At 36.1% G+C, this 13,942-nt stretch overlaps 1 protein-coding gene across 9 annotated transcripts in view; it reads right to left on the reverse strand.

The window, feature by feature from the left end:
- FAM13A (family with sequence similarity 13 member A) overlaps positions 1-13,942 on the reverse strand; it is a 385,882-nt gene that overhangs the window by 45,676 nt on the left and 326,264 nt on the right. For all 9 annotated transcript variants that reach the window (XM_012437742.3, XM_012437744.3, XM_064369163.1 and 6 more), the window contains one exon: positions 8,329-8,515. In XM_012437742.3, coding sequence (XP_012293165.2) covers positions 8,329-8,515 — 187 coding nt within the window. The remainder of the gene's footprint in view (positions 1-8,328; positions 8,516-13,942) is intronic.

A 13,942-nucleotide genomic window follows, 5' to 3' on the forward strand; every position in this document is an offset into this window, starting at 1 on the left:
CTTACATTAGCCTACAGTTGGGCAAAATCATCTAACAGAAAGCCCATTTATAATAAAGTGTTGAATATTTCATGTAATTTATTGAATACTATACTCACTGAAAGTAAAAAACCAGATGGTTTTATGGATATTTGAAGTATGGCTTCTATTGACTATGTATAGCCTTCTTTCCTTACTCAGTAGTACACAAAGGAAAGGAATCCTAGATGTGTATATAAACATGAAGAGACTGATAAAAGTTAGAAGAATATTCACTTCTTAGATGAAGGGTAGCTTGTGGTTAGAACAGAAAGATAGACCTTTGGTGTTATGCAAAGTAGGGAAAAGCTGTTGGAATTCTTGATGAGATAGTCTTTAGATCAAAGTGATTTACGATCATACCACTCCAGTTGTCCATTAGGTTCCCTCCCCTATCACTGACTCAAGAACACTGCTCCTACAATGGATCTCTCTTGCATCGTCATCTCCCCCTCTCTACTGGCTTGTCTTACACAAATATTCTGTAACATCACTGCCTTCTAAAAACTCTTCCTATTGTATTCTATTCAACTGCTATCTCATTTTTCTTCACCCCTGTAGGGCAAAACCTGTCCAAAGACTTTCCATACTGGTAGTATCCAACTCATTTCCTCTTAGGCTTTCTTGAACCCATTTAATCAGGTTCTTCCTGCTTCTTCCCACCAAAATAGCTCCCATCAAGGTAGCTGTGGGTTAGCTAGATATATGTGAAATATCACTCCAGGTTCCGATTTCTTTCTTTCAATTTTTTCTGGACCTAAATCTAATGGGGCTCTTGCCTCCATGTTGCACTGGAGATTGGCAGCAGCTCCTTCACTTTGGGTGCTACCTTCTCATCAGTTTACCCCCTAAATGTGGGTATGTCTCAGGGCTTAGTCCTTGGACGCTTTCTTTTTATCCTTTGTGCTCAGTCCCTTGGTGTCAGCTTATCCACTCTCAAGGCTTTTTATACCAACTGTGTGCCAAAGACTTCCAAAATTTTTATTTCATCTTTCCGTTGACTTCCAGATTAATATATCTAACTGCCTACTTAAATTCTTTACTAGATTATGTGAATTATTTTACTTTAATCCTTATCCATTTCTCATCACCCCATGCACTATATACTTAACACCATTTCCAGAGTGATCTTTTCATAAGGTATGTTATAAAGTGACTTCTTTTCCCTCTCAATCCTCTGTGGCTCCTCATCCTACTTAAGGTAAATGCTGAAGTCCTAAAAATGGCTTTGAAGCCTTAGGTGATCAGGACCTCTGCTGCATCTCTGACCTCATCTACAATGCTCCTCTCAATTCTGTTCTAACCATGGCCACCTCTTACCCATCCTGAAAAATTCAGCATGCTGCTCCCTCTGCCTGGATTTTCTCTCCCCAGATATCCTGATGGCTCTTTCCCTCACCTCCTTTAGCTCTGCACAAGCATCATTTTTAGTGAGGCCTGACTTGAATGTCCTCTCTACGAAAGTGATCCTTTACCTCTTCCCACTTTCCATCCTCTTTACTCTGTCTTATTTCTCTCCACAGCATGCACTGCCATCTGACTAGATATTTCTTTCTTATGTATCTTATTTTACAAGAATGTAAACTTCAGGAAGGCGGACTGTGTGTCTGTTTTGGTCACATTGTGCCCTTAGTGTTGAAAATAGTGTTTGTCATATAGTTAGTTGTGTGATTGAAGGAATAAATAATCTTAAATCAGTGGTTCACACTATTGGGCTTTTTTACATTATATATGACACCACCCAGAAAATCGTGGTCATGTAGTTTTTGACAGGAGTTCTTGCTGAGCTGTGTTACACTGAAAACAATGGTTGAAAATTGCTGCATTAGGTAGACAATTGTTTGGTAGCAGCAGACAGCATGTTCTGGAGAGGAAAGTGAGTGGAGGCTTGGAGACATGTTGGGTGGCTGTTTCAATATTCTAGACTAGTCATAATAAGAGCCTCAGTTGTGTAGTGGCAATGCAAAAAAGGGAAAGGAGAGGCACATAACGTTTTTTAAAAAGCAGAATCAACTAAATTTGACAAATGATTGAAATGTTGAAGGAAGGATGGAGTTAAGAAAAAGGAAAGGACTTAGAAAATGACTAAGGAGATAATGTGATTGATCAGATGGGACTCTTGTGAGGAAAAGAGGCTGAGGAGAAGATGAGGAGTTTGGTTTCAACATGTTGACTTTAAAGTACTCACTGGGGTGAAGTGCAGACAGAATCTATCAAATGTTAATTTGTAAGTCATTTGTAGAGAGGCGACAATTGAAACCATGAAATTGGAGAGGCTTTCAAAGTTCAGATAGAAAAGAGATATGAGACAAAAATCTAGGTAACATTTAAATACAAACATGATTTATGGGAGATTAGCCAGGGAAGGATACAACAAAGCAGAAAACAGTCATTGTGCTATGAGGACAAGGAGAGGTCAATGTCATTGAGACCAAGGGAGAAAGGGTTCAGAGAAAGAGCCACAAAGCATCAAACACCCCAAGGACTTGAGGAGGCCAAGGACTAGGTGAAGTCACAGCACAGGGACCAGTCATAGCACAAAAGACCAGTAGTGATATGAAGAAAGGTTCTGTAGAGAACAGGGTTGGGGTTGGGGTTGCAGATGCAGTTGGAATCTAGACTATAGGAATTGATGTATAAATAAGAAAAGAAGAATGGGCATGGTAGCTCATGTCTGTAATCTGAGCACTTTGAGAGGCCGAGGCAGAGAAATCACCCGCCTGACCAACATGAAGAAACCCCATCTCTACTAAAATACAAAACTAGCCAGGTGTGGTGGTGCATGCCTGTAATGCCAGCTATTTGGGAGGCTGAGGCAGGAGAATCACTTGAACCTGGGAGGCGGAGGTTTCAGTGAGCCGAGATTGCGCTATTGCACTCCAGCCTGGGCAACAAGAGCAAAACTCCGTCTCAAAACAAACAAACAAACAAACAATAGAAAAATTGAAACTAACAAGAACAGTCTGTTCAAAATGTGTGACGATAAAATGAAGGAAAGAAACTGGCCATCAGAGCAGAGAGAGCAGAAACATATTTACTGTGTTCAGTTTTACCTATTCTTTAGCACATTTAAGTTGCATTTAAGTCTCCCAAAAAAACACAGTCTCACAAAAAAATGCTATTTTACAGATGAAGTAAAAGGCTAAGTAACATGCTTTACTTGCCATAGCTATGAAGTGAGAAAGCTGGAACTGAAATTCAGGTATGATTGCAAGACCTATTCTCCTTTCTTGAACCTTGACTGAGATTTCAGAGTGTACATGAAACTAAAGGAAGTTGTTTATAAATGAGAGACCTACAGACTTTGTTTTTATTTTTCATATATTAAATGTCATAATCTAAAATTCATATAATCACACAGAACATATCTGGAGAGAAGAGAAACAATTATATGTAATACTACTGCCACCACCATAATGTAATCACACAATCGCTTTTAGCTATATATACTTTTAGTCCTTTTACCTAGGAATGAGGAATGAATATTTCATACATATATATGCATGCACTGTAGATATTGCTTCATAACCTATTTTTATATTGTAGGGCAGTACAGTGGAATCCCAGCTCCACCACTTACACATGACTTAGTTGTTTAATCTCCTGTTCTTAATTTTCCTCATGATTAGAACGGGAATAATAATGTCTACCTATGGATTATTCAGAGGATTAAAATTGAGAATATATGCAAAGCACTTAAAATACAACTTGTCAAATATTTTCTATTTTATTATATAATCTTCATAACTAGAATTTTGAATCATTGCAGAATATTTTATTGAGTTGACATACAAATGTTACTTATCTGGTGGTCTATTTCTGAACATTTAAATGTTCTAATTCTCCACGATTATAAATAGACTTGCAGTGAACAAATTAATACATGTGGTTTTTTTTTAATATTTAAGATTATGAACCTAGTGGCTGGGTATGGTGGCTCATGCCTGTAATCCCAGCACTTTGGGAAGCCGAGGTGGGTGGATTACTTGAGGTCAGGAGTTTGGGAGCAGCCTCACCAACATGGTGAAACCCCATCTCTACTAAAATACAAAAATTAGTTCTGCATAGTGGTATGTGCCTGTAATCCCAGCTACTCAGGAGGCTGAGGCAGGAGAATCACTTGAATCTGGTAGGCAGAGGCTGCAGTGAGTGGGATCGCACCACTGCACTCCAGCCTGGCAACAGAGCGAGACTCCATCTTAAAAAAAAATAAAAAAATTATGCACCTAGAACAGAGTAGCAGAATTAGTATTATTGGATAAAATGCATGCCCTAGAGAGGAAGTTTGGAGATAAAGAGACATTTTTTCTAGGCCAATGGAGATGAGCTAATAGAGAAGTGTGTATGTGTAAATACATTTATATGCACATGTCAGGGGGGCTGGCAGATGGATGTAGAAAACAGAATTTCTAAAGATACTTTTCACCTTAGAGGTTAGCCTTAGAATTTAGGAAACTTACTTTGTCATTTGAGCAGGTAAGCAAATAGAACAGGCAGAGAGCTAGAGAAATTTTGAAGCAAAGTGAGGGAAGTAGAAACAGAAGCTGGTTATTTCAGCTCTTCAAAGTCAAAGAGGAGGTAAGGTTTTCTTCTGAGAGAGAACAAAGGGCACAGGTGTGAGCCTGGGGTTTAAGGAAAGGGAAAGGTTGGGATTGTGGCAATAATTCAAGATAAGGCAGTGCAGTCTGTTACCCAGACTGGTACCTTACTGCCCCTGATTTCTGAGCTCTGAATTATCTATCGTCTCTCAGTATCGGCTGGTCATGATATCCTCAAGAGGAAAAAGGACAGAGGGAGAAAGGAGTCAGATAGTTCTCACTGTAAAGACACCAAATCTGTAAGATGCTTTTCCAGGTTTACATGATATTCTCCTCTTTATCTGTGCTTGGGCCAGCAAGAGCACCGTGAGGCCATTATTCACTGTCTTCAATTACTCTCCTACCATCTTCTCTTGAAAATGGCTCTTGCTGCCATTATTCTACCAATACCGTTCTTACTAAGATCACCAGGGAGCTACATTTTGCTAATTTCAATGGTCGAACCCTCAGTCTTCATCTGATTCTCCTTCCTCTTTGAGACCCTTGGTTACTTGGCTTCTAAGATACCAAACTTACCTCATTTTTCTTTGACTTTTTTGGCTGCTGCTTCTTAAGTTTCCTCTGCTGGTTTCTCATCTCCCCATTCTCTGTGTCAAGGCGTTCTGTGAAGGCTTTTTCTATCCATATTCACTCCCTTGGTTATCTCAGCCAGTGTACTGGCTTTAAATATCATTCATAATGCTCATGACTCCCACATTTGTATCTCTAAGGAGGACATTCTCCCAGAAGCCCGGCTGCCTCTCTAATATCTCTCCTCTTAGATGTCTAATGGGCAGCTCAATCCTTCCATGTCAGAAACTGAACTTAGGATATGATTCCCAAAACTTCTGTCTTCCTCATCTGAGTAAACTGGCAACACCAATCTCCCGGCTGCTCAGGCCAAAAATCTTGGAATCGTCTTTGACTCCTCTCTTGCTTTCATATCCCACATTGAATCTATCAGGTGATCTTGTCAATTCTATCTTCAAATACATCCACTTTCTTACCCCCACCTCATGACCACTGCAGTGCACAACTCCAGGGGAAACCATTCATGTTTCAGTTGACGGGAACAGTGTTCCCTGGACCAGTGCAGTGTACAGCCCGAAAGTCCATATGGCTGGCTTTTGTGTCACCTCAGTTCAAGTCATCATCATCTCAAACCCAGATGACTGTAATGCTTCCTAACTGGTCTCTCTGCTTCTGCCCTTGCCTGCTTACTGTCTATTTTCAACAAAGCATTACCAAATTTAAGTAAGTCAGGTCACTGCTCTACTGAGAACCCAATGGCTTCTCATGTCACCCAGAATAAAGGAGGGGTCCTTACAATGATCTACAAGGACCTATTTAATCTGCCCTGCCTTTCCATTACCTCTTTCACTTTGTTCACTCTTTTCCAATCATAGTGGTGCCTCTGTGGTTCCTTGAATATTCCAGAAAACAACTGCCTCAGAGTCCTTGCACCTGCCATTACATCAGTAAGCCTTGCTTCCTTACTTCGTCTAGTTCTTTATACTCAAGTGTCAAATTCTTGGAGAGGTCTCCCCTGATTATTCCATTTAAAACTGCATCCCTTGCCCCATCACAGTTCCTGTCCCCATTCCCTGCATATTTTTTCTTTCTAGTTGTTATCACTATCTAATATACTTTATTCTTTACTTATTTATCTTGGTTATTGTCTGTTGCCCTGACTGGAATGTCAGCTCCAGGAAGGTAGGAATTGCTACCTGTTTTTCTCACTACTGTATCCACAGGATCTAAACTATTTCCTGCCACATAGAAGACATATAATTATGTATAATTTTTTTAAGCTATAGAAACAAATGTTTGTTCAGAATGTAAAGAACTTAAAATGCGCTAGGGAAAAGTTTTGGAGGAAAGTTGGGGAAAGTAAAATTAGAAGGTTAAAAATAAAAGGAAGTGAAGATACACAACTTAACTTTCAGGATGTAGCCTCGACACTGGTCGTTGTTGTGTTCCCTGGCTCTTTGCTTTGTGGTTACTTGCAAAGATTAGATTTTTAAATTCATGGAATATGAGAGTTAGAAAACATCTTTGAGAACACCCTCAGTTTACAGATGAGGAAATTTTTCTTCTAAGTTGTATTGGCAGGGTTTTAAATTATTCATTGCAATAAGGACACGGTCCACTGAGCTCACATGTGACATGCACAATCCTGGAATGCGGAAACTGGCAATTGAGGTAGGAGCAAATTCTTTCACATAAAAAACCCCAAATGGAGTATCTTCCATCCCAATGTTTTTCAGCACAGACCATGTCAGTAGTGTTGTCAGTAAACAAATATTCTAAGGAGTAAATGTACTTTTCCACTTCTATGAACAATTACCATCTAACTAACTTAAGACCCTATTCCTAGGGGAAAAAATTAATGGGCTAAATGAATGTAAAAAGCGACTCAAACTGAGAAGCCTGCTTCATAGCTTCTTTTCACGCTATAAAGCCAATTCTCAGACTGTCATCAGACATCTCTCTGGCAGATAAGCAAACCATGGGCCAAATAAAGAGCTAGTGAACTTAATATCATTTAATTTAAATATTTACTTTTAACAACAAAAATGAAACCATCAGTGTTAAAAAAAATAGTGTGTCATGATTCTAAACTTTAAATTCTTTATTTTGAGAACCATACCAGACATAAGTCTGAGGTGGATGATTATTATTATTTCTGTCTATTCCAGCTGATCAGTTTACTTCCAGAAACAATGCATCAAGACATTATGGGGGAAAAAAACCCTAGATTTGCACTTATGTATATTTTACTTATGGAAAAATTAGAAATCTTCTCCGAGCACATGCAGAAATTGACAATGAGAAAATAGGTGGGCCATGAATTTTGTTGAATGTATGAAAAACCCAGCATGGAGCTAAAAACTGGTCAGAGACAAAGTACATCAGAGGATCTGCACACCAAACAGCAGGAGAGGATATTGCTTATTTTTATTAGGGATTCTTGTTCATGTCATGTTATAAAACTTATCTCCAGGTTTTGAGTTTTTGTTTTTTTTTTTTTTTTGAAGAAAGGGACAGACTTTGTTGCTTATTTTTCAGAGAAACCAACACATAAAGGAAAAATGATAAGTATTAATAGCTACACTGAGTAAGTATTTAGCTATTAATTAAACCACTTGTAAAAACATATACTATGCATTGAATTAATGATCCAGGATTCAGCTCTGAGGCAACTATGTAGGGGATTAATTTCTTTTTGTTCCTGATTAACTTGGAAAAAAATACTTTAAAAGAGTATAGATTTGAAACTAAATTTCTGAACATGAAGTGATTTCTGAACACGAAGATAGCTGACCCTCTTTCACTGTATATTTCACCTTGCTTTAAGTTCATTCATTAATTTATAAAACATATTCGTTTAGATAACAACAAATAGAATCGGGAACAAGAAGAAAAAATGCTTTATGGACAATTTCATTTCAAAAACAAAATTTAAAAATGCTTGAAACAATGAGAAAAAAATAAATGGAAATCAGAGTACGTGCTGTCTCTTGTTCCTTTGTTATTTCTCAGCCTTAATTTTTGTATTTCTTAAAAAGAAATACAAATATGTATACTTAGTAGCTCTAAGGTCTCTTTCAGAACTCATATTTTATAATGTTATAAAACTGAAGACTAAAATTACTTTTTACTTTTTTACAAAGCAAAGAAAAGAGATGTAATATTTCCTAACAAGTAAAATTTTATAGACATAGTCACTTACCACAAGACCGTATTGATTGTCATGGAGCTCAGAAAGTTTAGTACTGGATTTCTGACGTTTAGGCTTGCTCCGTTCTCCAACACAACCAGAAGTATTTTCGTGTACTTTTTCGACTTCCTGAGTATTCAAAATACAATCATCAAGGTTGTTGAACCCAGAAGGAATATTTTCTTTGTTGATAAGTTCCCTTGAATTAAGAAAAAAGCTTAATTTTATTTTAAAAGCTCAAATGATCATTTAATGATACTCCAACTATATCATATCGTACATAGGAAATCCAAAGAGTACCCCAAAATTCCAGTTTGCATCTCTGATCAAAATCTGAGCAGAGTGCCACTCCTGGGACTGCTTGGTGCCAAATAAATCACATTGAAAGAGAAATGATTCCTAGAGGCAAATTGGCAAGGGCTGTTTCTACCAATGGACAGCTTTTGTATTTTACCAAAAGTAATTTGTATTCAAACAGGAGACCAGTGCAAGTTTATGCACAAATTTCCTTATTCACAGTAGATGTTAATATATATATTTAAAATTTATAAATTAATACAATGTATGGAGAAAAATCTGAAAAGAAATTATATCTTCAATTTTAGCGTAGAAATGTGTATTTCAATCTCACTGAACTCTTAAGAATCTTAGTAGGAATCATATAAATTAATAAAACTATAGAATACAAAGCATTTTGACTGAAGTCTGGATGTTACTTCCCAATACAGACATCTCTCATGACATATTTGTAGTAGATATAAATGTCTATAAATGTCATAATTCTAGAATTTAATTCATTTGACGTTCATGAAACAGTTTTAAGTACTAATATCTTAAGCATTCCTATAATAGGTTTTCACAAAAGTAAATTAGCAAACTGAGTTTTAAAAAAAAGAAACAATATCATGGCACAAATGAAACCATCAGCACAGCACCACGGCTTGGTAAGGAACAAATAAATGAGATTTTACTCTCCTTCATGGTATGACTAAGTTAATGTACCTAAACACCTAAAACTGTATCTTGAAATAAATGAATTCTAAAGAGTAAAAACAGATACCATATTTTACTATTGGCTCAACCATATCCCAAAATGAAAGATAACATTAAATATTGATTCTGCAATCTAAATTGATATCTTTGGACAGGGTATAACAGAGGCAAAATTATGAATTAAATACTATCATAATATTTTCAAAGTTATACTATCTTTGGTAATTTTTAACACTATATTTTAGTTTTTTTCCTACAACTTTAACATGAATATATATATATATATATGTATACACACACACATTTAGTAAAATTATATAAAAGATTTATGCACATTTATAAGAGATATTCTAAGCACAAAGTAATTGAAGCCAGGAAGAAAAGCTGATAGGGACTAAATGGAAGCACAAATACTCACGCACACACTCCTCAATCTCTCCCTTCTACGCACTGAGAGCAGCACCTCCTGTGAGGGGCTGGATGCATCTGGTCTAATTCTAAAACTCAAAAATTATTTTGCTATTTAAATTCTATCTTCTTATCACTCTTCATAGTTTTCCTAGCCTTATTTTTTCTGTTTCTTTATTTATTTTTAATTTTTGTGGGTACATAGTAGGTGTATATACTTATGAGGTACATGAGATATTTTGATACAGGCATGCAATGCATCATAATTACATGAAGGTAAATTGGGTATCCATTCCATCAAGGATTTATTCTTTGTGTTACAATCCAATTATACTCTTTTAGATATTTTTAATGTACAATTAATTTATTTTTGACTCTAATCACCCTGTTGTCTTACCAAATACTAGGTCTTTTTCTAATTATGTTTTTGTACTCATTAACCTAGCTTTTGGGGTATATGTCCAATTATAACTTTTTTTTCATTTTTATTTTTATTTTTGGAGACAGAGTCTTGCTCTGTTGCCTAGTCTGTAGTGCAGTGGCACAGTCTCGGCTCACTGCAACCTCTGCCTCCCAGGTTCAAGCAATTCTTCTGCCTCAGTCTCCTGAGTAGCTGCGACTACAGACATGCACCACCACTCAGGCTAATTTTTGTATTTTTACTAGAGATGGAATTTCATCATATTGGCCAGGCTGTTGTCAAACTCCTGGCCTCAAGTGATCCACCTGCCTTGGCCTCCCAAAGTGCTGGGATTACAGGGGTGAGCCACCGTTCCCGGCCCCAATTATAACTTTAAAATGGAGGACCTTTTATGTTTAAAAGCTATTATGGACTACTTATGTAAACTCAAAATTTACATTTTGAAGTCCTAATCCCCAATGTGACCATATTCAGAGACAGGGCCTTTAAGGAGGTAAAAAAGGTTAAAAGAGTCATAAGGGTGGGACCCTAATCCAATAGGGCTAATGTCCTTGTAAGAAGAGGGAGAGACATCAGGAGAGTGCCCACAGAGGAAGGGGCATGTGTGGACATAGCGACAAGGTGGCCATCTGCAGGCCAATGTGAGAGGCCTCACCAGAAACTGACACCGCTGGTACCTTGACCTTGAACTTCTAGTTTCTAGAACTGTCAGAAGATAAATTTCTCTTGTATTTTATTATGGTAACCCAAGTAGACTAAAGACAACAGCTAAAAACTATTTTTAAAAACAAGAAAGCAAAGTTTATGATCTTTTTGAATAGTGAATGAATGACTAGAATAAATCCTGTCAAAATAGATCCGTGAAAATCTGACCATGCTGTTGTGCTTATGTGCAAATCCTGTACTCCCTAAAGGAAAGTCGTTGCTTTTATGTGCATCCATGTGTCTCTTCTACTTCGTTTTGTTGAACTTTAATTTCAATTTCACTCTAGATCCATGAGGCTGGGTGCAGTATCTGTTTTTCATCATTGTAGCACCTTGTAGTACTGGGTGCTCAATTATCACTGTTGAAGACTTTGGAGGCACTTTATTTAGATTCAGCTCTGTATAAAACACAGGGTTGTATTTCTTTAAATCTAATCTTAGATGGAGCAGGTGTACTCAATTCCTTCCTGCAATAATCTGTAAGATTATTTGCAAATTTGACATAACTTGGATTTGACTGAACTTAGATTTCTGGACCTCTCACTTTTATTATCTAGATTTATTTCCATAATTTTTCAGGATTTTCTCCTCACCCCTGCATACCTAGTTAATATCCTGGCAATACTGAACTATTTATTATTCTCCTAACATAGCCTGCTTTTCTTTCACTTTGCTGTAGAATTTTAATATAGTTTTTATATAATAAAGAAACATTTGAATCAATTTTCCAATTTATTGTGTTTTTCGAAGATTGAAAACCATTTTCACTTAAATGATGCTTTGCTTTTAAAAAATACTTATTATAAAATTTTTCAAATATATACAGAAGTAGAGAAACTATCACAACAAACTTCCATATACCCACGACCAAAATTTCACATTTCTGTAAACTTGGCAGATGGTAGATTTTTTTAGTAAATGAATTTAGTTGAATCTTTTTACATAATGAAGATTTTATGTTTCAACTTTTATGTTTTTATTGTAGGAAATAGTAATATAGGTCTGATTATATTTCCTTATGAATTCAGACAAATAACAAATCATTTGTACCTATGAATGAAGTATTGGTAGTCTTTGTCTATCTTTGCTACTGCTATTTCAAAAATTGGCCATAATGACTTTAGTATGACTTTACTGACTCTTTTACTCATCTTGAAATATAGTCATCACTGGCTTCTTCAAGAATAATTTTTAATTGGTTGCATCTCTGAGTTACTAGAGGCAAAATAATAGATAATTATACAGATTTCTGTTTCTAAATACTTTTTAACCATTTCATAATGCTTATAGTTTTGAATAGAATATTACAGCCTAGCTTAATCTTTATTTTTTGAGTAAAGCCTTGTGACAAATCTTAAATGAATCAATTGTATATAAGCATATACTGTGACAAATCCATTGACTGTAGGCTATATTTATGATTCTTGACCTTCTTATAAGTTATGACATGTTCATGACTCTCCTGGAGATTTTGGAGAAGGTCTTTATGGTGGCTCATTAAAAGGAAAGTTAAAAGAGAAATTTGAGACCAAAATGGAGATGCTGAAAGAATCAGCCTGCTGGAAAAGTATTTTAAGCAAGCAGATGAGCAAAACAAAAGTAGTGGACCTGGAAGGAAACAAGTGGAATGAGAACGCTGGATCAAGGAAGGTTAGTGAACGGATGACAGAACCCAGCATGAAGATGAGGGGAGAGGGTTGTAGGAAATAACTACTGGCCTGTGGTCAAAGCTGGGTCAGACAAAATTAGTGGATCTGGGGCTTTGAGAGATAAGGGTCTCACTCTTCCAAAGACCTGGAGAGCTAAGAGAAGCCATTCAGTGTGGGCTGGGAGTTGAAGGACTATGAGGACACGATTGTGTCATAGTGTGTCAGGTTAGATATTGTCTGTACTCCAAGACTGAAGATGCCAAGCATCCACCATCAGCACCATCACTCTCTGTTCTCTCTGTCCTGCTCCCCACGACTTCCCACTCCCACCTGCTAGCCCTCTGTCCAAACAAAGAGGGTGGAAAGCAGGATATCGTGACACACTGAGGATATTTTTAAAACGCAAAGTGTGGCTACACACTCCTCAGCAAAAAATGAGGCAGAAGATAAGAACAGCATTAAATGAATAATTTGTGCTTTCTGTATAACATATTAGAGGTAGTATAAAAACTAATTATACTTCTTAAAAGTTTTTATAAACATGCCAGTAGCTAATTTTAAATGTAAATATCTTATGCAATGCCATAGGAGAAGAAATGTAAATATCTCCTATATTATAATTTTCCTAATTTCTAAATGGAATATTACAACTATTCTATCCACCAGCGCCAAGAAAATTTATTTTAAATCAGTGGGTTATATTATTGATACTGCTTTATTTCTAAAATTACATTTGCTAATATAGCCCTTAAACAACTCAGTGAGGTACAGCATGAGACTTATTTATACTCTTTGTCTTTTGTGTTTTTCTTTAAGCAAAACAAAGGTTTTTTTTGTTTTTCTTTTTCCACAAAGGGTTTAATGTAGATTATGAGTCTAGGTGAAAAAGAATGACAATGAGAGGTTTACAAATATTACATATTAATAAAAATTATAAAAGAAAGAAAAAGAATGAGGGGGACTAAAGTCTGGTTCAGTTTAGTTTTTGATATTTAATAAGGAGTTCAAAACAACAACCAGAGAGGCTAACGGCTAGTCAATAAAAATAACCTTGGAACTTTCAGGGAAAATATATCAATACCCGTATAGTCTATTATATATATAAATTTATTTTCCTTGACAATTTAAATCATGATTATTAAATAATATGAATGGTAATTGTTCATCTATATTTTACTAAATCTTTTTTAATGGAGAATAAAGCTCTATGTAATACTGTTCTTAAAATTCGTATTATGGGAATGCCTTAAAATTAGTGATTATTATAATAAAGAACTTAAGCTTTTCATTTTTTTGAGTAGATTTAAGCCCAACCTTTATTATACTAAAATATAATCAAATGCCAGAGTATTATAGTGACATCTGACTATTTAATCACATAAATATAATGGAGAAATCTGCTGCTTCATAAATGAGTCTAATAGCCAACCTAATGTTGTCTAGCAAGAAA

This window comes from Aotus nancymaae, unplaced genomic scaffold, assembly GCF_030222135.1.
Source record: "Aotus nancymaae isolate 86718 unplaced genomic scaffold, 86718_ANA_hifiasm-v0.15.2.pri h1tg000006l, whole genome shotgun sequence".
Lineage (NCBI taxonomy): Eukaryota > Metazoa > Chordata > Mammalia > Primates > Aotidae > Aotus > Aotus nancymaae.